The 27,623-nt window shown below is 35.0% G+C and overlaps 1 protein-coding gene and 1 pseudogene across 2 annotated transcripts in view; both read left to right on the top strand.

Annotated features, from left to right (window-relative positions):
* Positions 1-26,555, top strand: part of Cep57 (centrosomal protein 57) — a 41,799-nt gene extending 15,244 nt beyond the window's left edge. The window contains exons 3-11 of one of the 2 annotated variants that reach the window (XM_015489966.2): positions 9,525-9,704; positions 10,072-10,193; positions 12,514-12,630; positions 13,203-13,280; positions 18,678-18,785; positions 19,321-19,398; positions 22,526-22,770; positions 23,268-23,412; positions 24,735-26,555. In XM_015489966.2, the coding sequence (XP_015345452.1) occupies positions 9,525-9,704; positions 10,072-10,193; positions 12,514-12,630; positions 13,203-13,280; positions 18,678-18,785; positions 19,321-19,398; positions 22,526-22,770; positions 23,268-23,412; positions 24,735-24,968 (1,307 nt within the window). In that variant the 3' untranslated portion in view covers positions 24,969-26,555. The remainder of the gene's footprint in view (positions 1-9,524; positions 9,705-10,071; positions 10,194-12,513; positions 12,631-13,202; positions 13,281-18,677; positions 18,786-19,320; positions 19,399-22,525; positions 22,771-23,267; positions 23,413-24,734) is intronic. The other variant, XM_048795663.1, reaches the window with a different exon arrangement.
* Positions 824-8,159, top strand: LOC107145634 (annotated as a pseudogene).
* Positions 26,556-27,623: the final 1,068 nt, after the last annotated feature.

The raw sequence follows: 27,623 nt of genomic DNA, 5'->3' as shown, positions 1-27,623 counted from the left end.
TTCCAGTTTTTAGAGGGAATGCTTCCAGATTTTCTCGGTTTAGAATGATGTTGGCCTTGGGCTTACTGTAGATAGCTTTTTACAGTGTTGAGGTATGTTGCTACTATCCCTAGTTTTTCTAGAGTTTTGAACATGAAAGGGTGCTGTATTTTGTCAAATGTATTCTCTGCATTAACTGATATATGATTCTTTAAGTCTGTTGATGTGATGAATTACGTTTATTGATATACATATGTTGGACCAACTTTTTCATCCCTGGAATGAACCCGACTTGTCATGGTACACTATTTTTTTAAATATGATTTTGTATATGATTTCCCAGAATTTTATTGAGAATTCTTAAATCTGTGTTCATCAGGGATATATGTCTGAAATTTTCTTTCCTTGATGTGTCTCTGCCTGGTGTTTTGGAATCAGGATAATACTAGCCTCATAGAATGAGTTTGGAAGGGTTCCCTCCTTTTCTTTTCATGGAAAAATTTGAGGAGTGTTGGTATTAATTCTTTATAGGTCTTGTAGAACTTGTCTGTGAATTGTCTGGTCCGGGTCTTTTCTTGGTAGGCTTTTAATGGCATCTTCTATTTCCTTGCTTGAAATTGATCTTTAAATTGTGTATGTCCTCCTGATTCATTTTGGATTGATCATGTGACTCTAGAAATTTGTTGGTATCTTCAAGGTTTTCTATTTTATTGCACTATAAATTTTCAAAATAGTTTCTAATTGTCTTCTGTAGTTCAGTAGTGTCTGTTGTGATATTGCCTTTTTTATCACGAATTTTAGTAATTTTGAGTTTTCTCTCTCCTTTTCATTAGAGTGGCTAAGGGTTTGTAAATTTTATTTATTTTTTCATAAAACTAGCTTTTTGTTTTGTCAATTAAAAATTTATAGTTTTACTCAATACCACTTTGCATCATCATTGCAAGTGTCCACACAGTGAAAAGAGTAAATAAGTTCCATTTATGTTATGAAAATAGTGCTTACCTCAGTAGAGCCTGAAAAGGTCTGGTGAATCTTGCCTGTCATAGGCTTATGCCCCTACTTTGAGGTACATAGTAATACATGATGTGAGTATATCCATAATGTATATCCATAATGTTCTATTCTTATATATTTCTTTTTTTGTTTTTTGGGGTTTTGTTTTTGTTTTTGTTTTTTTAACCAGGTGTGGGAAGAATGTAGATGACAACATTTGTTCTATATAGTTCCCTGACTACGGAGGCTTTCTTAATTAATATACTTCATCTTACATAGTGCCTTGCACATCGGATGTTGTCTATCAATATTTGTTGAACTGGCCGGGAAAGGTGGCACAAGCCTTTAATCCCAGAAGCTTGGGAGACCAAGGCAGAAGGATCATAAATTCAAAGCCAATCTCCTCTGAAACTTCTTGGATTGTCTCACATGTGAGCTTTTGGGGGTACCTCATATCCAACCACAGCATGCATTATTTCTACCTATAGTGTATATTTCATTTAGGGGTCTTTCCATGTGACTTGAATGAAAATGGCACAGTGGTTCATGAACTCATAGAAGACAGAGCAATAGAAGGGAGAAAAAGTAATAGCTCATTCTTAGATCTTTCTAAGGAAAAAAAACTCTTAAAATCCATCACTTAGTCATCTAGAATGTCTTTTAACCTAGAAGGAAAACAAGTTTGTAAGAAAGAAGTAAATATGAAACTGAAAATATATACTAAATATAGCTCTTCAAATGAAGATACAAAATGTAAAGTAATTACTGGGCTCCAAAAATCTCTAATTAGGAAACTAGAATATAAAGGCATGAAGTAAAAGTTTACTATTAACTCTCTTATATAAAATTTTATTTTGACAGAAAATGTGTTCAGGGATGTGTTTGTGTACATCTGTGTTTTATGTTTTTTAAATATATAACTAGCCATTGGTAGAATAAAAGCATTGTATCTTTCTGATAACAGATTTCTTTTTTAAAAGAGCTCAGAAAACAAAGTACAGTTAATAAAAACTTAGTTAGAAATTTATGAACTAGTTTCCACCAATGAATTAACTTTGGTAAAAAAGAATGGTTTTGTTTTATAAGCATGCACGGGATGATTAAACAACCAAGAACAGGAAAGAAAAGTGTACAAGTGGACTTTAAGAATGTGAGGAACCAAAGCAACATCACCCCAGGCAGGAAAGTGGAAAGCAAGGAGTGTAATTTTAAGTATGGAGAACTTCACTCAAAATGATTTCCAAAAGAAGGCTGTCAAAATCTGAGGATAAGGAGACCCTGAGGGAAGATACCTCCACAGCTGGGAAGCAACCACTTCCCAAAAAGAGAAAGGAATCTTAATGTTCCTAATGAAGTTGAAGAAAATGACACTGTCTTTGTAAGTCTTCTTAAGATCAGGACTTATTCTTAAAACTAGAGAGAATCAGAATCAATTAGCCGTGGATCAGATAGTTTTCTAAAAGAAGCTATTTTGTTTCCTGAGGAAATATCCTTCTTATCCCAGAGTGATAGAAGAATTTCTCCATAGCCTGGAATCTTACACTGAAGAACATGACAGTTTGAGGAACTGCCTCTTGTCCTGTGAACCTCTGCACAATGAGGAAGCCAGCGTGGGTGGATCTTTCTCTAAGAGCCTAATCAAACTGCTTCTGAGGATTGACATATAACCTGCTATTATCAAAACCTTATTTGAAAAGTTGCCAGAGTATTTTTTTCAAAACTGTGAGCAGTAATGAAATCAACATGCCTCAACTCATTTTCAGTCACCTAAAATGGCTTGACAGAATTGTGGATGGCAAGGACCTCACCACCAAGATTATGCAGCTGATCGGTCTCACTCATTGTATCTGCAGCATGACTGTTACCAGGCAACCTGAGATCTTAGGGGATGCCTAGCATGCTGATGACCTATTAATGGAGAATACTCCCCTCACTGTCCCAATCCTGGATGTCTTTTCCAGCCTCCAACTTGACCCAAACTTCCTATCTAAGGTCCACCAGTTGGTGATGGGTCAACTGTCCTCAATCAGATTGGATGGCTTAAACCTATGATAGTCAAGTTCATTCTTCATTTCCTGACAGCCACCAAAGCATGTGAGGTAATTTCTGAGCTTCGGGAGTAGCTGGATCCACAGCATTTTATTTTGACATCATAGTTTCAGGTTTCCCAAATCAAGTAGGAATGTGAAGGATGAGCAAATCCTTCTCTTTGATATCTTAAAGTTGACTGTTAGATCTGAGAAAATCATTTCAGAAGACTGGATTAAGGCAATTGCAAACATTGCCCCAGTGTCTGAGCACAAGAATTTCAACCAGGCAATGATTTTCATCATTTATAGCACCAACACTCAGGCAAAGAAGAACATTGAAAGGGTACTAAAAATGATTAAATCAGGCTGCATTCAAGATTAGTTTCTTTCTATACTCATTATAGATATTGAATATTCTGAAGGTTATTTGTCTATCCATTCTGTTGCTTGCTCAGAGTTTGTTCTACACTCAAGATCAGAATATAAATTTGTTTGGCAGTCAGTCTCCTATAAATTAAATGCTCTTTTAAGTTTTTTATCACTGCCAGCAGGAAGCAGTTGGTGCCCTATGTCTACAGTGACCTACGTCTGCAGTGGGAATGAAATGGAAGTTGATACTGCATTGTAAGCCCTCCTTGGGTTGTTAGTATTAAACCCAACTCCTATGAGGCTGAATGCCATCTTTGTGAAGGGCATTTTAGATTGTCTGGATAATATGTCCCCTCAGCAAATACGAAAACTCTTCTATATTCTCAGCATTCTGGCATTTAGCAAACATCATGAAGCCAGCAGCCATATCCAGGATGTCATGCATCTGGTGGTACAAAAGCAGCTCTCTAGCACCATATTTAAGTACAAACATTGGGGTTATTTGTGGTGTCAGTATGGCTGGTATCGTGGCAACAGAGAGAAGTAAATGTACTTTGACCCAAAGGAGAGTTGACCTGAGCTGAGCAATGAGTAGTGTACATAGGTGACCTCCTTGCCGAGGTTGGTTCATTCTTGTAGTGAACAGTCTCCTCCGGCCAATGCTCTTTATTATGAGGAGTTTGCCAACCTAATCCAAAAAGAGGAGCTGACTTGAGTAACCTTGGAATGGATTGGACCAACCATCTTTAATGATTTCCAAGATGACTTAGTGGTAGACTTCTGTGTTCCAGGAGGTGACTTTCCATTCCCTGTGAAAGCTCTCTATGGACTGGAAGAATACTATACTTGTGACGGGATTTTCATCAACCTGCCACTGTTCTCTCAGAAATTCTCAAAAGAGGGTGGTCCAATGACTTCACAGGAAGCAGGCCAAAAATTAGTGTCTCCATTGTGCCTGGCTCCCAATTTCCTGTTTTTGAGACTTTGCGTGGCGAGACAATATAAAGGAAATCTGGAGGAGATTATTGGTCTCTTACATTGTCCTATATTTCTTACTGACTTGGAATCTGGAGAGAAGTTAGAGTCTATGTCTCTTAAGGAGTGTTCATACATGTGTTCACTCATATTTCTTACCCTCAACTGGTTCCAAGAGGTTGTAAATGCCTTTTGCTGACAAACATCACATGGGATGAAGGGCAAGGTGCTCTCTCGACTAAAGGACACTGTAGAACTGCAGGAAATCCTGGAAAAGTACTGGGCAGTCACCCCCAGACTATGTTCCTTCTCCTGCAAATTTTGACTTGGAAACTTTAGATATAACACCTCATAGCAGCTCTCCTGCTTCAGAAAGAAAGAGAGAGAGAGAGAAGGAAAATGGGGAAAGATAAGATAGAGGAAGGAAACAAAAAGCAGGTGGCTGCAAAGCACGCTCCCTGACACATTTGCAAAAGAAGATAATTCGGAATATGATGCTGTGCCGACTGGTAGAGGCCAGTAGACAAGGAGCTCACAGGGAAGGGAGGAAAGACATCAGTGTCACTACAGAATTACAGTGTATTTTTCTGAGAGGCTAACATTGAGGCCTTCTGTTCTGTGTTGTGAACTTGTGACCAAATTCATTGTAGATACTGAAATGCACACTGAAGCTACAGAAGTTGTGTAGCTTGGGCCCGCTGAGCTACATTTCTTGCTCTCCCACAATTTAGATAATATGTTGACACCATCTCTTACCAAGAGAAACCCATTTCTCAAGAATAAAGGAAACCAGAATACTGGATTCTCACATCTCCATCAGAGGTCTGCCCCAGAAATTGTTCATTGTGTTGTTCAACTGCTGAACCTGATGTGTAACCATCTGGAGAACACAACTATTTCCAGTGCTTAGTTGCTGAGGATCATGGTGAAGTTGATGGCCAGGAGTGAAGGCTCATGAGTACCACATAATGGCTTCCTGTTGTCAGAGCCCACTGCAAATTTTTCGTGGATTTTTTGCTTGGAGTGGAATTTTTCACATTGGAAATCATAATTTACTGTACTTAGCCCTCGAGGTCCTCACTAGCTGACTTAAGCAAATAGAACACAAGCAGCCATTGGAGGAATTGGTCAGTCAGAGTTTCAGTTACTTGCAGAATTTTCATCCCAGCATTTTTAGTTTCCAGTGAGGTCTTTAGTTCAGCAGATTTTCAATGGTACTTTTGGAGAAATCTATAACTCCTGCTCTGAAGAAAGAAAAAATTGCTTCCCTGGCCAAACAGTACCTCTGTCCAGTGTGGTCACATGGGGAGAAAGAGAAGAACAGCTTCTTTAGTGAGCAGCTGCATACATGATATACTTTGCATCTACCTGGAGCACACAGACGATGTTCTGAAAGCCATAGTGGAGATTACTAGTATTGGTGTCCCAGAACTGATCAACTCTTCAAAAGTTGCATCTTCCACTACATTCCCTTCCCTGAGAAGGCACACCTTTGTCATTTTTTTCCACGTGATAATGCTGAATGTGAGAAGACAGTGAAAGATCTCCAGGCTAGCACAGCAGCAGACTCAATAGCAGATTCACGAAGAGAAGCTCCTCTGCTGGAACATGGCTATTTGAGACTTCAGGGTCCTCATCAAGCTTATGAAAGTATTTGATAATCATCATATTCTGCATGTATGTTTGAAGTGTGGGCATCTCTTTGTGGAAGCATTTCTGAAGCAATGTATGGTCACTCCTAAAGTGACCATACATTGGTCACATCAGTTTTTGAAAACACCAGTGTGCTGAGCTTACTGGAAACCTTCCAGCTGGATGTGAGGCTGCTTCACCACCTGTATGGGCATTCCAAGATTCACCAGGACATGAGACTCATCAAACATGTGCTCAGAAAAACCCTGGAGCTCTAAGTAGTTTGCAGAGTCAAAGCCATGCTAGTCCTCATCAATTGCAGAAAGGCTTTCTGGCTGGACAGTCTTAAAAGCTGGGACTTGCAAGGTGAAGAGATTATATCCCAGAATTCCCAGGAAAGCACAGCAGATGAGAGTGAGGGTGGCATGTCGTCCAAGATTACTAAGAGCACAGCAACAGAAGATGGTGAAGTAAATGAAGCAAGTGATGGAGAAAGGAGCCATATAGTAATTAGAGTGATGACAGCTCTGATTAGCTCCTCAGAGGCTGCTGCCATCTTTCCCTTCTCTGCCAGCTTCTTCCCATTTTGTGTTCAGGGTTTGAAATATGCTCTTTCTGTTTGGAGGTATCCTGTTTTGTATTCTAAGAGGGGGTTTATTTAAATAGTGTGTGGATTTCACAGATTGTCTAGCATAGTCAAAGTCCCAGGGATCCCAGGGAAGCATTATTTCTGGTTTGGATATATGTGGCTGTGCTATGCTGCATAATAAACTCTCTGAGCCATGATTCTGGGTTTTGTGAACTAGTTTTGAAACTGATTTATTCTAGAATTTAGGCTTACATCACTTTAACAAATAAATTCTAAGTTTTGCCTTTAAAAAAAAAGAATGTGAGGAACTAGGGATTCAAAGATAATCAGCACCCAGCATTTTCACTTCATCTTTTTTATTTTTTAATTTTTTTCAATAGCTTCATTCTCTTTTGCCGTTGACCAGCTTCTTCAACATAGCAAGAATCATGGCCACCATATTTTTAAATTGAGCTTAAATTGATAAATTCTAGCTTTAGCTTTTTGGATAAAAGTCCCAAGAAGATAGCTATTGTCTGGGTGTCTGCTATGGATCAATTAGCAAGATTTGTGAAAAGGTAAAAAAGGAATAAATCAGAATTACAGCCATGTTAAGGTAAGGAGGAATTCCCAGGAAAAGAGATGTATAAGTTAGGCAAACAGTTCCCAAGAGCTGTTTTACTTATATACTAAAATATAGTGAGCATATACAATTTAAAACACACACACATACACACACCTTAGTGGTTTAAAAGAGGTTAAACTTAGTTGACATCAGAGGAAGTTAAACTGATATCTGAGCTCTTTTCCTGTACCTTTTCATATCTTCTTTGAGCTGTTTTTGGAGTTTTTTTTTTTTTTTTTTTCCCAGATTTCTAGGTATGTGTATGTGTATTTCATGTCTGCTTTTGTTCCAGTTACGTTGTAGTCTCATTGAGGATGATGCCAACAAGAATAAGTAAACTATGTGTAATAAAATCTGTGATTCTCCTACATGGGGCCTGTTATGTTCCAGGCATTAAAAAAAAAAAAAAAAAGATGGTGAATGAACAAATTTCATTAATAAAAGGAAAAGTGTACCTGGTGTTAAATAAAAAGATTTGTTTCTTAAAAAGTTGGCATCTCTCCCTCTACAGTTTACATGAATTTTCATTTAAATTGACACTTAGGCAAAATGATTCTGAATTAATTGATGGGAATAGTTTTGAAACATTTTAAAGATGTCTGTAATATGGCAAGGTGGTGCCAACATTGAAGTTTATAAAGCTTTAATAATTAAAAAACTTTCATAATATTAAAAATGCCAAAACAGATGAAAGCTCAGAAACTGTCTTGGGGAAGTAGATATGAATAATATTTCTATATATCGGTATATGCATGAGTTTAGTATATGATAAATTTGATGTGTAAAGTTATTCCTCCAATAAAAATATTTTACTTAATATTTAAATGTAAAAATGTATGAAACTAAGAATAATATAAGAAGAAAAGATATAAAGTTTTTCTAATGTGAGATTGGGTTCTACATATAAAGTAAATACATAAAAAGTAGAACTTGAGAAAATACTAGATAAAACTATATGAAAAATTAGAAAACCTATATATTAAAATAACAATAAATACCAAAACTAGGGTTAAAGGAAGACAATAAAATAGAAGGAAGGAATCTTTTTCCCATAAGAAAGGATAAAGGAAATTCTTGGAAAAGAGAAGATTAGCCAAAAATGTATGCAAATATATTTAAACTTTAATTGGTAAGCCAGATAACCAGAAATGTCATGTTTTTCTTATCAGAATGGCATACATTTTATAATTAAGTCTGTTGGCGAAGACATACTTCTGATGAAAGTATAAATTGTTGAAATCACTTTTGAAGGTACTCTGTTTCAGGAGTCTTTAAAAAGTGACCATTTTTTACTAAGAAGTTAACTTAATTTTTTTGTTTTTATTTATCAAAAGGGCTATCTGATTATATGAACAAGTGTTCATTGTTTAAAAAGCTAAAATTAAAAGCAAAATTTAGAAATATTTTCATCTCAATTTATCTCACATATGTAGAAAAAGATTGAAAGAACCAAAAATGATAGTTGTTCTCTCTGGGTAGTAGTATTATTAGTTATTCCCTGTAGTTTTTACAATGAATGTGTATCATTGTCTAGAGTCAGAAACTTTCGAGAAAGTGTTTACAGAGTGCTTACTTTTTTTTTTCTTAAATGAAAAAAAAATGCAGATTAAATAAAGTCCTTTGTATGCTTGACTGCTTTAACTCTATAAGTAGAGTCTACATGTGATCCTATAAATAACAGAAAAAAAGATTCAAGACAATTCATATGTACTTTGGGACAGTTGTATGAATTTCTCCATGATTAGCCAAATTTTTTGGACCATATTTTAAAATCCTTGAAATGTTTCTATCATAGTTATGGGGTTTTTACTCTTTACTTAGAACATTTCAGAGACTCAAAAAGATATCTTAAAAAGGATTTTTTATTTTTTGAAATATGTGTTTAATTGTCCTAAAGAAAAATTAAATAATTTTATGTATCAATACATTTTTAACAAAGGAAATATTTTTAATAATTTACTTTTATTTTAAGCTTAATTGAACTGCATAATAGATTAAATCTTTTGAGAAAATTAAAAATTTCCTACACACTATAAACTTGATTTTTATTATAATTTTCTGCATTTTCAACTTATTTGTAATTTCATATAATATTCAACCAGAATAAATTAACACTAAAATTGGAATAAATTCTTTTACAATTTCATGTTTATAGGCTATTAAAAATAACCAATAAACAACTTGAGTAAGAAAAAAAACAAGATTTTTTTTTTTTTTTTGGATAATGATTAGCATTTGTTGTTCCCAAAGAATGATTCTCCATTGGACCCAGTCATCAATTTTTTTTCTATTTTTTTCAGTGATTTTCTTCATACCTATTGTTATATTATGGTATTTGCTTTATACTTGGCAGCCATCTTTTCTGCTCTGAAGAATCTTCAAGATAAGATCCGTCGCTTGGAACTTGAAAGGATTCAGGCAGAAGAAAGTGTAAAAACCTTGTCAAGAGAAACCATTGAGTATAAGAAAGTACTGGATGAACAGATTCAAGAAAGGGAGAATTCAAAGAATGAAGAATCAAAACACAATCAAGGTTTGTTTAATTCTGAAGGAATTAAATTCTGTCAAAATAAGTATTGTAAAATTATTCTGAAACTCCAAATTAGCACTTTCTAGTGTACATTGTCTTCAAAACAAAATTACATTATATTCCAGGTGCATTTTAAGGAGTAAGTGCTGACTGATGTCATGCATTGTATTTACTAGAAGGTAGATTTGACCAGCATATAGAAGTCAAAAAAAGCTTCTAGAGCAACTGCAGAGTAATTCAAAAAGTCTTCTAGGGCCACTGGGATATGCCATTTATATTGTAAACACCGTAGATCCCATTCCTGTTAACTGCATGTTAAAACTATTCTATAGGTGAGCTGATTTCTACTTTTCTTATGTATTCATTTTAGAACTGACATCCCAGTTATTAGCTGCAGAAAATAAATGTAATCTTTTGGAAAAACAATTGGAATACATGCGAAATATGATAAAGCATGCAGAAATGGAAAGGACATCTGTCTTAGAAAAACAGGTATGGCACCTCACAGACTGATACCCAAGAACGGAACAGTTCTTCAGAAAATTCATTTAAATTGAATTTTTTTCTCAGGATGAATTATGCTGTTATAATAGCCTAGAACTGAAACTTCTTGACATAAGTTATGGTATTAAAAGGTTAGATTGGCTCTTTTTGCTGTTATTGTATTTGACAAAGTTTTAAATTGGGAAAATGCTATAGTTAGTTATGAGATATTTTAAAGTCACAGTAACATGGTCTGCATTATAAAAAGTGTAAGTAAGCATTTAACTCTCTGAACCTCTTTAATATGTTTAAAGAGTCAAATGAAGCAAATTTGATGGTTCATGATTCTTTTATAACTCTTTACAATTGTTATTTTAACAAAATATTTCTGTTGTGTTACACCAGAGGTCTTTCATGTTTAAGTGACTTGCACATTTGTGAGAGGATGTTAGCATCTTCTATCTACAACATATTTTTTAAAGCATCCCTCTTTTTCCTGCTGTGACTGGAATTTGAATTTATCATGAACACCATGACTTCTGAATATCTTCACTTTATTCACAGTTGGTTTACATGCTTGACATGAAAGGTGCTTTACAGTATAAAAGAGAAAAAGTATATATGCTTTCAGTTGTAGTTGTAGAGGCCAAACTTGGAAATATCTGAAAAATCATACAGCAGTATTTGAAAGGATGTCTCATACATATTCTACATCTCTTCACTGTGCTCCTGAGTTTATTATGGTGACCAAGTATTTTTGTTTCTAACTGGATGAAAAAGTTCTATCCATTCATTTTTGCTCTTTTAGTGTACTATTATTCTATGGTTTGTATTTCTTCCTTTGATCTATTTAAGCACTAAACAATTATCAGTTTTTAAAAAATTATTTGACATTTTCACAAGTTAATCTTTTTGGTTCATCTACTCATTCCCCCTTCTGGTGTTTTCTTTAGGGGAGCATTTATTTTCTTTCTTACAGCAAACTTATCTTCTTTGGAGCTTTGTTGGAAATTCCACACTTTCTAAATTATGTGGGCAGCCTTTATGAGGCAGATGTGCATTTGCCTTTGCTGTCATTTAAATGGGTTTTGCTGATTTGAGGCCAGATTTTAGTTACTATATTGGTGTGGTATTCTTGATCATTGAGGTTTATACCTGATTACAGGAAGAAGATATCAGTACAGCAGTTAAGGTAGTGAGTTGCCCAGGTATAAACCTGCCCATCTTATATGCCAAATCTCCTGTACTGCCTCATGTGATATTTGACTTCAGTATTCCTTTATTTGCTTTTGGTTCTATGTAACACTTTATTATAATTTGCTGTGTTTTATCTAACATTTCTGTGACAGGTGGGGTAAAGGGAAAGGGTATTGGTTTATTAAGAAAACTTTTGAGATATCTTGACTAATGTACCTGGAAGATAAGTAGTAGACAGAGAATAAATATCTTGATTATAGTTGTTGATTCATCAGTAAATTTTAAATACCATTTTTAATAAAGGTAGTTTAATAGAAATGGCACCAATACTGGAAGTAAAGTGTGGTTTGTGCTAATTTTTAAGTTAGTGTATTCTTCAAGAGCTTCAGATATGCACCAGAATGTATAGAAGGAAATTAGTAGTTCACACAAATTAATGATAAATTATTACCTTGTATTGTTTTTGTCTTTTTCAAAGTTCTTTTAGTATGATTACCTATTGTCATTGACTTGCATATGAAGATACAGTGTTTAAAGTTCAGGTACTTAGCTATGACTTTCTTTTAATAGATCTTAATTTACTATATTTCCACTTCTTACCCTAGTAAATGGTTTACCCTGTCACTTTTGGTCCTTAAGTACATATAGAAAGCAGGCTTTTCAAACCTCTTACTCTAAATTTGAAGTAAAGAAAATTAAAAAAGAAAAAACATTTTAAATGAAATTTGGAGAGAATCTAAAAAGACACAAAACCTCTAATTATTGCCTTAATTAAGAGATTAACTACTTAAGAGTACCAAACTAATTGGTAATACTTACTATTTGTGCATTTACATGGCCTGTATGTCCAGGAAATCCTTGCTGTCCCAGGTGTAAAGACAGTCTCACTATGTAAAACTACATGTATATAAAATAATCTATAGGAACGACAATATTCCTTTCAAATTATAAACTCATTATTTTATTCCCCGTGGTTTCAACCTAGTGTTATGTTCCTAGAACTTCTCTGTATCTAAGTAGTTCTCTGAAAGGCCAGACAAAAAGCATACTGTGTATTCAAAGATATTCTCATTGATAATTTCTGGTTTTTTGATCATCAAATTATCATACTGTATTTAATAATATTTTCCAGGTTTCTCTAGAAAGAGAACGACAACATGATCAAACACATGTTCAAACCCAACTTGAAAAACTGGATCTTCTTGAACAGGAGTATAACAAACTTACCACAATGCAGGCCCTTGCAGAAGTCAGTGAATGTATCTTTTACTCAATGCATAATACTGGGTGATCATTTTTTTAAATTAATTTCATATCACTGAATATTTGTAGCAATAAGGGATCTTGTAGCAAAGAAATGTATAGGAGTTTCTAAAAAAGAAAAAAGATTGGAGAAGAATATTCAATCTTAATGGGCATAAAGAAGTTCTTTTTGTAATTTTTTAAAGATTAAATGGTAACTTAAGGCTTGCACCACTTGGTTTAAGTTGTTCTCTGCCCTATTTTGTTTCACTTGGGAGGTATTTAATGCCACTAAGTGAAGTTTCAGGTTAACAGCCTCAAGGTAACTTATTTACTTTCATGTAGACCTCTGCTTTTTGGCTATAGGTTTTACCTATAATTCTTTGCAGCTACCTCATAAATGACTATTAATTGATCCCAAGAGTATATCATGGATGCTGCTGAGCCCAGAGGCATTATTGGAGTGAACAAGTTTATATTAACCATGCTTAAAATTTATAACATTTCCTGTTTGATATATTAAAATTTTATAGGTAAGATACTTTTCACTATTACACTTTTTGATATTTTTATCACTAGAAAAAAATGCAAGAATTGGAAGCAAAACTCCATGAAGAAGAACAGGAAAGGAAACGTATGCAAGCTAAGGCAGCTGAGGTAAGTTGAAATAGGATTACATAGGCTTTACATTTTTACTATTCTGGATATAAATATAGATTATTTGCTCTTTAGAATAGTACAGTATATAAATTCTCAGATATAATTTAAGGTAGAAAATTATGAACATATGTTTTAACAAAGAATGAAAATTTGAGTAGCTATTTAGCATGTTTCAAATTACACATAATAAAGTAATGTATCATATAAAACTTAGGTATCATGGGCACTATAGGAAATGATTGAAAACCAAAATTGAATCTCTTAGCTTCTTGGACCAGGAGCAGAGGCACATGCCTATACTCCCAACAACTTGGGAGGATGAGGCAGAGGGTCAAAAGTTTGAGACCAGCCTCAGCAACTTAGAGAGACACTGTCTCAAAATAAAAAATAAAAAGGGCTGTCACTGTAGTTCAGTGGTAGAGCAACCCTGGATTGTGCCAAAAACATACACACTAACATACACACATACACACACACACACACACACACACACACACACATATACACACACGCTTCTTGGGCTGCAGGTATAGCTCAGTAGCAGAGCATTTATATAACATACATGAGGGTGCCCTGGGCTCAATCCCCAGCACTCAAAAAACATATGAAAGTAAAGAATAAACCACAGATGTACTTCTTTTTGTAAGACAATCAAGAAGATATCAGTACAGCAGTTAAGGTAGTGAGTTGCCCAGTAGCTAGTGACTCAAACAAGTTCACAAAGTTACCACATCAGGAAAATGAACCTATTTTAAGTTTTTTATTTTTTTCTACAGTGGTAACCAGGTTGAATAGGTGAGGCAGTATGGATTCACAAAAACATTGAGAAATTTTTATGTATCAGTCACAACTGAATTTCTAGAGATTTAGATTTGAAGTAAGTCTTAAACTCAATAAAATATAACTTTTTGTGTTTTTTAAATTTAATTTTTTTTAATTAATTATGTGGTGCTGAGGATTGAACCCAGTCCCTCACATATGCCAGGCAAGCATGCTACCACTGAGCTGTGACCCTAGCCCAAACTTTTGTGTTGTTAACTGGAGACTACCCTTTTGAGGTTATTTGCTCAGATATCTCCCAGATATTTTTCTCACTTTGCCAAGATCTTTAAGTTGATGACATTTATGTGTACCTTTTCTCAGTATACAAGAAGTGGGTCCTGATTCCAAAATAATTAGGAGTTCAACCTGGCAAAGTGTCCTGGGTTCACCTCATAAACGTGATTACAGGAATATTAATGTTTCCTATTCTAGTTCTCTGACTGCATTAATTTAATATTAGGCAGAATAAAATATTTACTTTTAGTTAATTTTTAAACTGATCTATTTCTTCTCATTGTGCTTTCTGAGATATGTAACCCCATGGCTTTATTTTTGACATTCAACAAATTTTCTCTGCCTATTCTGTCTTTAGGGTAGGCTCCATGTCTTCTCTTGTAGCATGCAGACCTATGGATTATGCTGTATATACATTGTGGTTTTGAATCCACTATATACGAAATACAAAATTTTATAAGTTCATTATTTTATGAAGTTTAAAAATTAATTCATGATACCTTGGCTTTCCTTTTCATTTAGCTGACAAAAGTAAGGACCAAAGCACTTAACTGCTGAGTAATGTATTATCGATAGAGGTTTTGAGTTCTGATAGAACATTATTATTGTAGAAAAATGACCAATGATATGTGGTTTGAAGTCTAGCTAATTCTAATTTTTATAATCTTGGTCAAGCTAACCAATAAGAGCCTAGATTTTTCCATTGATAAAAGGATCTTCATTTTATATCTTAGTTTTGGAGAGATCAGATGAGATAAGTGATAATGAAACCCCCCAAATATGTTAAAATTCTGGCACACAAATATAAGACAACTGCCAGGTATAACTAAATAAGCTAGAATTTTAAAGAATTCAGAAAAATTCTTTTGTTTTCTGTTCATGCTCATTGGCACAATAAGTCTTCTAGAGTAGTAATATTTTATTCATTATGTTCCATCTAGTCAATTAACTATGTATTAAGCGTTGTTTATGTGAAAGTGTATAAATACTCTTGAGGGTAGGGATCTCTGTATTCTTTTGTCAGTGATTAGATTATTTTCCTGACATGTATAGTCGTGGAAAATAATAGAAATGGTCTGCTTCATTTTGTTCAGTCCATTGCTTCTGAGTGTTTGTTACAATTCCATCAGAATTTTCTGGAGAACTTTTAAAATACTTTTAAAATATAAATTTCTTTAACCAGGAAGTTTCAGAATCAGGTCTGAAGAGAAGCCTTGTAATCTTGAGTTTTTTTCAAATTCCAGACAATTTTTGATAGAGGCAGAATTAAAAGAATCGTAATTATAGACTGCCGCAGTCTGGCTGGGCACAATTCAGGAGCCACTTGTCAAAAGAAACAAACTTTATTTTTAGAACACACACACCACACCACACAGCTCCTCAGGAAAAACCCTCAGAGCCCAACTGCCACCACCAGCTTCCCACAGGCCTCTCAACCTCCCCCACTCCTCCTGCTCTTGAGGCTGATTGGCTGGGTCACGTGGGCGGAACCAAAAAAAAGTCCCCCAATGAGCAGCTCCGTGGTCTGAAAGGGCGGGGAAACAGCCCAATGAGCATCACCGCAGAGGAGCCAATCAGTTGGCAGCTAGAAGTTGCTAGGGCCGCTGTGAGCCAGTCATCAGCTGGCAGCTGGAAGTTTGCTGGGGCCCCTTCGGCTGTGGCTCTCAACATCTCCCCCTCTCTGTTTAAACTACAAGCATGTGGCTTAGGGACCATGCCTGCCTTAGGTTGTCCAATAGTACATATGGTCCTTACCCGTAATTGGATGAGCTGACCTCAAGGCATCAGCCTCCTGTCTTAGGTTGGTACCATTGCAATTGGATCTTACCTGTTATTGACTACCGGTTCAGCATACAGCCACACCTGTGGATAGGTCTTTGTACCAGCGGGTGGGTGAGGTTCTTGGCCTCACCTCTGTTGGCCCCCAAATTTTAGCTGAACAACCATGAGAAGCAGAAGGGAGGAAGATACACCAAGCCAGTTGACTGCTCCTTTTGGAAAAATTGTACCACCGATGACACCATCAGCAAAAATACCCCAACACTACCACAAGTCGCTGCACCAACAGATAGTTCACAATGCATACAAGTGAGTTCACAATGCATACAAGTGATACATAGTCCAGGGAAGTTCTGCAAACAGTTCAGTGATGGCTATTGCAGAAGCTGTAGATTGGTTTTATCTTTGTCTTCACTGGCACTGGGTTGAAGATAGGAATTCTGGCAATAATGGCTAAAGAAAAAATTATGTAACATTCCAGAAGGCACTAAAAGAAAACAATTTTCTTAACAATTTACATTATCTTGAACAGAATTATTAAATATAATGAAAAGGAAAGGTGAAAGTAAACAAATAGATCTGTTAACCTCCTTTTTTGTTCACATTTTAAAACAATCCTCAACAGCTGTTTACCCAATTTAAATTAAACCATTTAAATCACGTGAAAAAAAAAAATATTTGGATCCATTTTTTCATAAGCGCTCATCATATATGATATATGGATATACGTACATACAAACATACAACATAAAACACAAGTGNATGGCTTTTTCTGCTCTAAACTTTCTTCCTCTGTCTGACTAGTTTGAGAGACCTTGTCTTTTACTTGAATCTTTTCCTCTGTCTGACTAACTTGAGAGACCTTCTCTTTTACTTGAATCAATATGTCTTCTCCTTCCTCTACCATTGTCTGAACTGAAGGCTTTGGACTAAGCAAACAAGATATGAAAGTCTACAATGACAATATGCCAACTGGCAGAGTCCCTGGGCTTTTCTTTTCTATTCTTTTTAAATCTTCACCATGATGGTTCCATTGTGATATATTTAACAACTCCTCCTTAAAAAGCCATGGGCTACATTTTTGTATTGTATCAAGGTATGCCCTGACTGCTCTTGATTTTACTGAGATGCCTCCTTCCTCTAACAATTTACTTAACACTCTTTCGGTTTGTTTTTTACTAATTTCTGATCCCATATTTCTACTATAATACAACCCAACAAGATAATACCAAACAAAACCGAGACAGAATGAAACAAAAACGGAACAACACAAAATCATTATAGCCTTTCTATCCTCCTGAAATGTCCATCCGTCCTTTCTCCCTATCTGTTCCTCAGACGCAAATAGTTTTTCCTCAGATGTGAGCGGGTTTTTCTTCCATCTCACTCATCTCCAGGGACAGGCAACTTAAAACAAAAGTGAAACAAAACAAAAGAAGAATCTTAAAATGGCTACCCATCCTCTCGCCCTGCCCTCAGGGGAGAGCAGTTTACCTTATCACTTACCCTCAGTTGTTCCCAGTGCGGCCCACCAAATGCCGCAGTCTGGCTGGACACAATTCAGGAGCCACTTGTCAAAAGAAACGAACTTTATTTTTAGAACACACACACCACACCACACAGCTCCTCAGGAAAAACCCTCAGAGCCCAACTGCCACCACCGGCTTCCCACAAGCCTCTCAACCTCCCCCACTCTTCCTGCTGTTGAGGCCGATTGGCTGGGTCGCGTGGGCGGAGCCAGAAAAAGTCCCCCAGTGAGCAGCTCCGTGGTCTGAAAGGGCGGGGAAACAGCCCAATGAGCATCATCGCAGAGGAGCCAATCAGTTGGCAGCTAGAAGTTGCTGGGGCCGCTGTGAGCCAATCATCAGCTGGCAGCTGGAAGTTTGCTGGGGCCCCTTCGGCTGTGACTCTCAACAATAGACAAGTTTTTAAATATATTTTTAAGGAATGTTGAATGTTTAGGGGAAATTGATTTAAAAAAAAAAAAATTCTTAGTAATTGCTTGTGGAATTTCTACCATAATGTATTATTTTAAATTAACGTAGATACCAAGCTTCTATAGAAAAAGTACTTGATAACATTTGCTAAAATAACTTCTGGTACTTTTGAACGTACAATTCCAGTTCCTTTTTCTTACAATGTATGAATTTTTAAGAAAAGGAAGAAGTATATTTTGCTTTCCAGCTGCTTTGAGTCTGGCTTGCACTGTGGTAGATAACATCCTTGAAAAGAGAAGCTCTCAAACCATTAGTTTGGGCTTCTGTACCTTGCATTTAACTTACTAGATGAAGTTTATGAAGCAACTACAAATAGTGGAGCTGTGGTTCTAAGCTTAGGAAAAGGACAAATTATAACATACAGTGCAGGGAAAAAGAAAGATTGGAGTTAATTTAACAAAAGTAAACAAGATTAAGATTGGCTCAAAACATGGTTATCCAGCTATGTATTTTTTAGTCGGATACTAATGTTGGTTTTTAAGAGCTTTTACAGGGCAGATTTCAAATTTGAATCTTAACTTTTATTTCTGCATCATTAACTTGAAATTTAAATTTTTCCTAGTTGCAGAATGGCCTGGAAACAAATAAACTTATCTTTGAAGATAATGCAGCTTCATATATTCCCAGTGCAAGAAAAATTAAAAAAAAGAAGTCAAAACCACCAGAAAAGGTATGAAAACAGAACCAGTCAGGCAAAGTGCTGATTACTTGGTGTAATTTGTGTGAAAGTACTCATAAACCATGTGGTGCTACAACCTTGGGAGAGTGAATCTCTTTTATTCTCAGTTTCTTCACTCACAAGGTGAGGATAAATAATATTTACTTTTAACTTTTTACCCTGATAGTGAGATAATATATAAGGATACATTTCAGAACTATAGGACACTGTATAAATAATACTAAGTATTGCATTAATTACCTTTTGCTCTTAAAATGTTTTATGTATCTGTATACTTTTTGTTTGTTTTACTTAGACTATAACTGCTGTTTTGTTAGATAATTTTCCCCCCTAACTTTTCATAGGCTAAGATACATGTTCACAAGTTTTATTAGGGACTTGCTTAAGAATAAAATATCAGTATAGGTGAGGCAAGTTAAGTAACCCATGTAGTAAGCTGAAGTCTCAGGTTAGTGGTATATAGACAGGTTTTATCTTCATGTGAATAAATGAAAATTTTCTTTCTTTTTTTTTTTTTTTCATTCAGAAAGGTCCTAGAAACTATTTTGGTGCGCAGCCACATTATCGATTATGCTTGGGTGATATGCCATTTGTGGCCGGAAAGGTGAGTTGGTTAAACTAGATTTTCTTTATACAACATACATGTTTAAGTTCCATGCATCTATCTCTATACCTATGAGTGGTGAAAACATTTATCTGTTCCCATTTACCAGTGTGGATCATAGTAATCTAAGAATGAGAATGAAACGGGGATAAAAGTTATTAAAGCACATTCTTAAACCATTACCCTGGTTTAAGAAGATATCATTTCAGATAAGGGTCAAGGAAATAAGAAATAGTATATTTGTAGCATTTGACTTGAGGGGAAGGTATTGGGAATTGAACCCAGTGGCACTTAACCACCAAGCCACCTCCCCAGCCCATTTTTTTATATTTTATTTGGAAACAGGGTCTTGCTAAGTTGCTTAGGGCTTTGATAAGTTGCTGAGGCTGATTTTGAACTCGCAATCCTTCTGCCTCAGCCTCCTTGGCCACTGGGATTAAGGAAGTGCATCACCACACCCACTTAGCATTTGATTTTTAGTATCAACCCTATTGATTTATACTTTGATATAATTAGATGTTTAAGTAAATAGCACATCCTGTTTGTCCTCATATCCATACCATACGTGGGACTGATTCTTCAAGAAATCATCATACAGACTTGAATCTTAGGTTCCTTTAGCGCTTAAATGTAGTTGATAATTTTGTCAAATACTTGTTAGTTTATACTACTTTTTTTTGTGATTTGTTTGTATAATTGGTTGTTTCATGTTTAGGTGGCTTGATTATCCACCTGGATTGTCAATTTTAGAGGCTTGGATAACAGATGTTACTTTGAATTTTATTTTCTTGTTTATTTATTTTAAACCCACAGCAAACCCTCAGCGAAAGCTTGGAGAATGAATTACATCCCACCTTTTTAGCTTTTGCTTTGTAGGTGTGTGGGGTACAGATTATTTACAAATATTGTCATTGTTCTCCTTTGCCATAAATTCAATCTCTTATTATATTTTAGTCAAAATTTTACCTATTCTTTTATCTCCTCTTCTCACCAAGCTCTTTGTTTTGCTTTACCTTAGCATCTTTGAGTGTCTTAAGGGCTAATTACATCAGAATCACACTGAACATAGTTTTGAAAAGCAGATTATGAAGCCCCACTACAAACTTACTGAATTAAACTAATCAGCATATTAGGCCCCAAATTATTTTTAATCTGCTCTCTAGTCAGTTAAATTTGAATTTGATACCCACTTAGTAACATTCCACACCAATATTTTAATTGTGTAAACAACCAAACCAATGGTTGTGTTTGAATACTTCTAAGACACTCCAATCAGCCCTTAACATTTCTGAACATTATTTTAGAGTTCTTCCTTAAAATGAGTTGAATTTTATTACTTTGTAAATTCTGCCTGACTTATTTTCTACCATTAGTCATCCATATATAGGAAAAATGAATCTTTGATTACCAGAAAATTTGGATTTTTAAAATAGCTTTATTTCTTTTCTTACCTCCTTATTTTTTTTCTAGATTAGAAAATATTTTCTTTGGCTGTTCTTCAGGTTTTTCTTCAGCTGTTCATCATAATTATGGTTTTGTACAGTTTCTCAGTCTATCTGATAAAATGACCAGTTTTTCTCTTTAGTTACATATCATCTTAGATAATGTCTTTGTAAAATATAATAAGAGTGAATTACTTGAAAAATAAGGACATAAAATACAAGTCTCAGTTATGACTAGATTCAACAAAGTAACATTAATAAATGGAACAGTAGAAGGAACAAGAGAATTTAGATCTATTTGTTGTATATTGAAAGTGTACATGTGGGGCCGAGTGTGGTGGCAAACGCCTATAATCCCAGTGGCTCGGGAGGCTGAGAATCGTGAGTTCAAAGCCAGCCTCAGCAAAAGCGAGGTACTAAGCAACTCACTGAGACCCTTGGGGTCTCTAAATAAAATACAAAATAGGGCTGAGGATATGGCTTAGTGGACATGTGCCCCTGAGTTCAATCCCTGACACACACAATCCCAAAAAAAGTGTACATAGTAATAGTGAATATGCACAACAGGTTATGAGCAAAACAGTGATTATATTGATTTACAAATATTGGACCACATTTGCATTTCTTGAATAAACCCCACTTGGATGTGGTGTATAATTCTTTTTATATACTACTTCATTCAATTTGATGATTAACAACAGAAACTAAGCACAGTGACTACCACAGCTGGCTGATCAGAATCAACTTTGAACACTTAAAATTACAAATTTTCAAGTCCTGACCACATGCCGATTTAGTTTGGAAACTTGCATTGGAATCTGCATTTAAAACAGCTGTCTAATGATGCGTGTGGAGCTAAGCAAGCCCAGTTTATTTATAAACTGGTATAGAATATTTGGATTGTTGTTTATTGTTCAAAATTTGAGAAGCTTACCAGTTTTCCTCTTCGTGTAGTTTATGTGACAAATATGTATTTAGGGCTTCCTACTGTTCAAGGATGGAAAAATTAATACAGTAAATCTTGACCACCTGGAACTACACTGTTTAATAGGTAAAGTAGATATGAAATATATGAAATGAAATTACTATATTGTGGTAAATGCTATAATAGGGATATGTAGAAACTGTTACGAATGATCTGAGAAATGAACCAATTATTACCTGGCAGTTAGAAAAACCTTTAAAAGTGATGTATTCAAACTGGGTCTTAAAGAATGGTATAAGTTACTACACAAAAGAAATGTTATCTGCAGATATGACTTGTTCACAAAATAGAAATAAGGAGGTGGTACAACACGAAGTCAAAGAGTATTTAAGTTGCATATCAGTGGTATTTTCCATGCTGAGGACTTTCTCATCAGGTTTAATCAAATGATTTCAAATAAAACAGCATACTTACAATAATAATTTTAGGAGGATAACTGATACACCTATGATGTTAATGACATGAGAGCAAGTAAAACCTATTGGGATGTTCTTCTAATAGTTAGAGGTTGGTGCATAACAGTAGGATGGAGGCAGAGAAATGTATTGGAGATATTTTGGAATTTGCATCCAAGAAATTTGGTTAAGTAATTTACTATAGGGTAGGAAATTTTATGTTGGAGATTTACTTTTACCCAGGTTGGGATTGAAAAACAGAAATATAGGATGTACCTTCAATTAACTTATCATTTTCTCTCCAGTCCACCAGTCCTAGCCATGCTGTAGTAGCCAATGTTCAGCATGTCTTGCATCTGATGAAACAACATAGTAAAGCCTTGTGTAATGACCGAGTAGTCAACAGTGTTCCTTTGGCAAAACAAGTATCTGTATCTTCACGAAGTAGTAAAAGTAAGAAGTCTGTAACACCTTCCTCCTCCAGCACCATTAATGAAGAGTTGTCAGAAGTCTTACAGACTTTGCAGGATGAATTTGGGCAAATGAGCTTGTGAGTTTTAGTTTTTGTTTTTTAAAATATATTCAGTTCTAAAGTCTTATTGTTTTTTAGTTTCTTGGTTACTTTAGTAATCATAGTTTTGCTTGTTCAAGAAATATTACTGAACATAATCTATGTCAGCCAATTTATAGGTAATCTAACATTTAAATTAATTTAATTAAAATTACTAATAATTCAACAAATATAACTTATGGGTAAAGTCTCCCTTTTCTGATCCTATTAAATGTTTTGAAGTACAAGGTTTTTATTGAAGTTTTATTTCATTTTTTGAGAGCTTGATATACATTTATGTTTATTTAAACTTAACTAATGAGTTAGGATGAATATCTGAAGAGTAAGATCTTTGTCTAGAATTTCCTTCTACATATGTAGTGTGTTAAACTGAGTCAGTTTTTTTTAACACACAGCAGTGACTCAATGGTAAGATATAATGAACCTAACCATAAAACAAGAAACTTAATGAAGTCTTCCTTTTGCTTTGTATATAGTGATCATCAGCAGCTTGCAAAACTTATCCAGGAGTCACCAACCATGGAATTAAAAGATAATTTAGAGTGTGAACTTGAGGCATTAGTGGGAAGGATGGAAGCAAAAGCCAACCAAATAACTAAAGTCAGAAAATACCAAGCCCAGGTAACTCAGTTGTCCTTCACTGAAGTTTAATAATTAAAACATATTTTTCTTCAAATGTATTAATAATGACACCAAGTGGTTCATAAAGAACTACCAGAGACACTTCTTTACAGAAGAATTGAGTTTATTAAACAATGAGTATTGAAATTAGTATTAAGTGGGTTAGCAAAGAAATGTTATCTTTAGTTAGAATGGATTTCATCATAAACCAGTCATGGTATTTACTAAGTGCAGTGGTGAAATCATACTCAGGGTTTTCATGCACAGAAAAACACAATGATTTGTGTATTTAAGACTACTAAGACTAAGAGGATGAGATCAGGGACCTAAAAGACTGAGTTCACTTAGGCTGTTAGGCTTATCAAAAATGGTTGTCACAGGGTCAAGATAGTATTTGGAGTTGGGCAGAGGTGCACAAATTTGATGTTTGTTTTAGGAATAGAAATATCAGGGCTACTTGGTGCTGGATAAAGTATAGAGGGAGATTTATTATGAAAGATTGTGGTTTGAGAGATGTGACAACTACTTATTGATTGGTATGATATGATACACACAGTGCCAAAGTGCTTTAAGAATGTTATCTAAGGACTTAAAACTAAAGTACTTGGCTCAACTAGTTCACTGGTAAATGGCAGAACTGGAATGCAAACATGGGATCCAAAATGTGGTCTTTTAAAAAAGTACTATTTCCAAAGTTCATGTTAAAAAAAAAAAAATAGAAGCATACAATTACTTCAGAGTATTGTTCTAATATGTTTCTTGTACAGTAGACTTGGCTTTATTCTAATGAAAAACCAACATGCAAACAGTAGTTTTGCTAGAGTAAAAATAAAGCTCCTTTATTTTAAAGTATTTGAAAAATAATGAATTAAAAATCCTTTTCATATTGCTAAGTTACCACATTTCTTCATCTATCTGCAGATTGCCTCTTGGCCTCTCACACTAGTTTCTACAATGCCCTTCTCCCCCATCTGCCAAAGTCTTTCTCATTTTTCCTTTCCCAGTCTCTCATTTTTTGCCTCCTCAGTCCTTTCCTCAGCTTTCCTTCTAACCCACCTATTCTGAATTTGGGTAGTGCTGCCTTAAATTTATGATAAAGAACTGGAATTGATGTGTGTACTTTTGTTCATTTTTAATACTGTTAAATATTTTAAGTACTGAGTATTAAATGACGAGTGCCATAGGCTTCAAGCTGTTAAAAATACATACGTAGAATGTATTTTTTGAGTTTTTGTTAATGTGAGAGTTATTTTAAAAGTACTCATCAGAAGAAAATGTTTTCCTTAAATTCTTCTTTTCCCTACCTTGCTTATTTGGTTTAGCTAGACAAACAGAAGATAGAGAAGCAAAAGAAAGAATTAAGAGCTAACAAAAAGACTCTCGATGAAGAAGGAAATGTCAGCAGCCGTTCTTCTGGAGTCACAGGGACCACAAGTAAGAAGGATTTTGCCAAACAGAGACCTGGAGAAAAAAGCAGGAAAAATCTTCAGTTATTGAAGGACATGCAAACCATACAGAATTCATTACAAAGCAGTAACTTGAGTTGGGATTACTGATTCCTCGTGCCAGGTCATAAATTTTATTCAGATAATCTGTACCTCATCAATCAGATGTTGACAATTCACTTTCCAGGTTTCATACTCACTTATGTTAGAATTAATTAATAGCATGTGTTAGGGGGCCCAAGCTTCATTACCCAGTCCTGTGTTACGCAGAACAACTGTGAAACCATTTTAATGGAAACCAAGGGAGTTTTAAGGCCTAAGAAGCCCCTGTTTCTTTGAAATGAATTTGCTACACTGACATATTGCACCTTCACAAATTACCGGGTGGCTTTTTTTTTTTCCTTTTTTTTTTTTAACTTGTGGGTGTGATTTTTTTTTTAAATAGTTCTTCATTCAAATTAGGTTTAAATTTTCAAAATATGAGGCTTTTCCATAGCAGGGTTTGCTAGAAAAGTCTTTTTTAAATCTTCTGGCATAAAGTGCCCACTTCCCTTTTCCCTTAAAACCATTAAATACACTTTGTTTCAACTATTGATGGAGGTTTTCATATTTATATATTTAAGAGGATTTGGGTTATTGTTTTTTTTTTTTTCTTTTTTGGTATTTCAAACATTGATCAGTATTGAATGCACTTGTATTGCTTTTTAATCCACTGTTAGTTTTATTTAAAGATCCAAGCAATCATTTTAAGCTAACTACCTGTAAGATTTATGAAAGCATTTTTTAAAGTGTAAACAAATTGTTAATAAATGAGATTTTTGAAGAAAGTGAGAATGAGAGAGAAGGGAGATGTTGTGAAGCACACACATCTGCAGTTTTTATATATACCCATTTGTAATCATGTTATTCAGTCAAGGCATTGTGATATTTTTAAATCTTGAAACCCAGAGAACCCCGTGAATATTTGCTTTCCTTTTTCTGTACAGTATGAGCAAAATAACTGTACACACAAAATTTTCATTTTAATGATGTTGTCATAATTTTGAAAAGATCAAGACATGTTACCTTTTTATAAATTTGCCATTCATGTCAATAAAGTAAACTTTTAAGGAAACACTGAAACTTTCCTTAACAGCCTATTAACTAAGGCTTTATTTATTGTAAACTCTCAAAAATGCATTTCAAAATAGGACATTAGTATGTTGATTATAAGTATATTAATATTCAGTACTTAAATGTTTACCATTTCAATGCTTTCACAAGAAACTAAGCCCAACAAGATTGAATTGCCTCATGGTATATGAGATACTCTAAAAGGGCTATTTGACATGTTAGCCACATATTAAGGGAATTCTTTTCATATGCCTCTCCTTGGATTGAGATGGAGGTTAAGGATTATACCTAGACAGCATGATTTATTCTAGTACCTGAGCTTTGACCTTGTCAAGCCTCTTATTGAATTAATTTTTCTACAGCTAGGGTTCTTAATTTAGTGTCCTAAATACCTATTTTGTGAACCTCCTGAGTGTGTATGTAATCATTTGCTTATACGTGTGATTTTCTGATGAGCAGGTTTGCAGTCATTGAATTGACAACAGTGAGTCCATAGAAGGTGAGAAATTGCTCTGGTAACATGGTAAATATTTGTGTCTCAGCCATCATTTCAGCTATTAAACTTTTGTTATCTCTTTGTTTGAATTTCAGGTTATTAAATTGTATGGCCATCATTTGAATGGTAGTAAATACAAATCCTAATTAGGAGAAGAGTGATTAAATACTGCTAAATCCCACCCCATCCTTTGGTTGGGATTCAAACTGTATCCTCTCCAGTTTTTTATATTCTCAGGTGAGAACTTAAATACTAGTCCAGTTTTCTTACCTGAGAGTTTACAGTAGGGGAACACATCCATCCACTGATGGTGTACTAGCGCTTTATTACAGTGCATGTTAACTATCTTCTGTGTCTACAGTGCCAACAAGGACACCAAACTGAGTAATCATAATGTCTTTACAGGCTGGTGGCAGACATCCGAGTTGTTTTTCTGAATACAGTGTGGTGAATGCAGTGGTTAACAGGCAGGTACACAGTGCCATGGCAGATCATGACAGAGAAGGTGTGATGAATGGAAGTAACTTGCTGGAGGAAAAGATAATACCTAACTTCTAGAGAACAGGACTGAGTCACAAGAGATAACAGTTGGTCTAGGTCAGTAAGATAGAAGAAAAACAAAAGCGGCAGGTAGGAATATGAGGTTTACATGGGAGAATTGTGAATAAGTAGAGTAATATTGGTATATAAAAGGAATGCAGATGAGAACAGAGGGGTAGGCAGAGTCTAAGGAGGCAAGAGCTTCAACTTGATCATACTGGTGTCTAAATTTTGCATTCCTTATCATAAAGGAAAACGCATACCCGTACAACTAATATTCATTCATAGACATATAAAGTCATAAAACATACAAATGCCCATGAAATATTTTTTTTTTTTGTATAGACAAGTATGTATTTTTAGCTCTCTTCTTTGTCTTCTCAGGCACATAAACTCCAGGTTGGAGATTGCTGCAGAGGGTGACGGAAACCACCGAAATGTTTTGAACACAAGACTTTATTTTTTGGATACTAGAGATTGAACTCAGAGGCACTCACACTGAGCCACATCCCCAGCACTATTTTGTATTTTATTTAAATGAAACAGGGTCTCACTGAGTTGCTTAGTGCCTTGCTTTTGCTGAGGCTGCTTTGAACTCTGGATCTACGTGCCTAGTC

Source organism: Marmota marmota, unplaced genomic scaffold (assembly GCF_001458135.2).
Source record: "Marmota marmota marmota unplaced genomic scaffold, marMar, whole genome shotgun sequence".
NCBI lineage: Eukaryota > Metazoa > Chordata > Mammalia > Rodentia > Sciuridae > Marmota > Marmota marmota.
The sequence above is the reverse complement of the archived record's forward strand: the minus strand, read 5'-3'. Positions and strand labels throughout refer to the sequence as shown.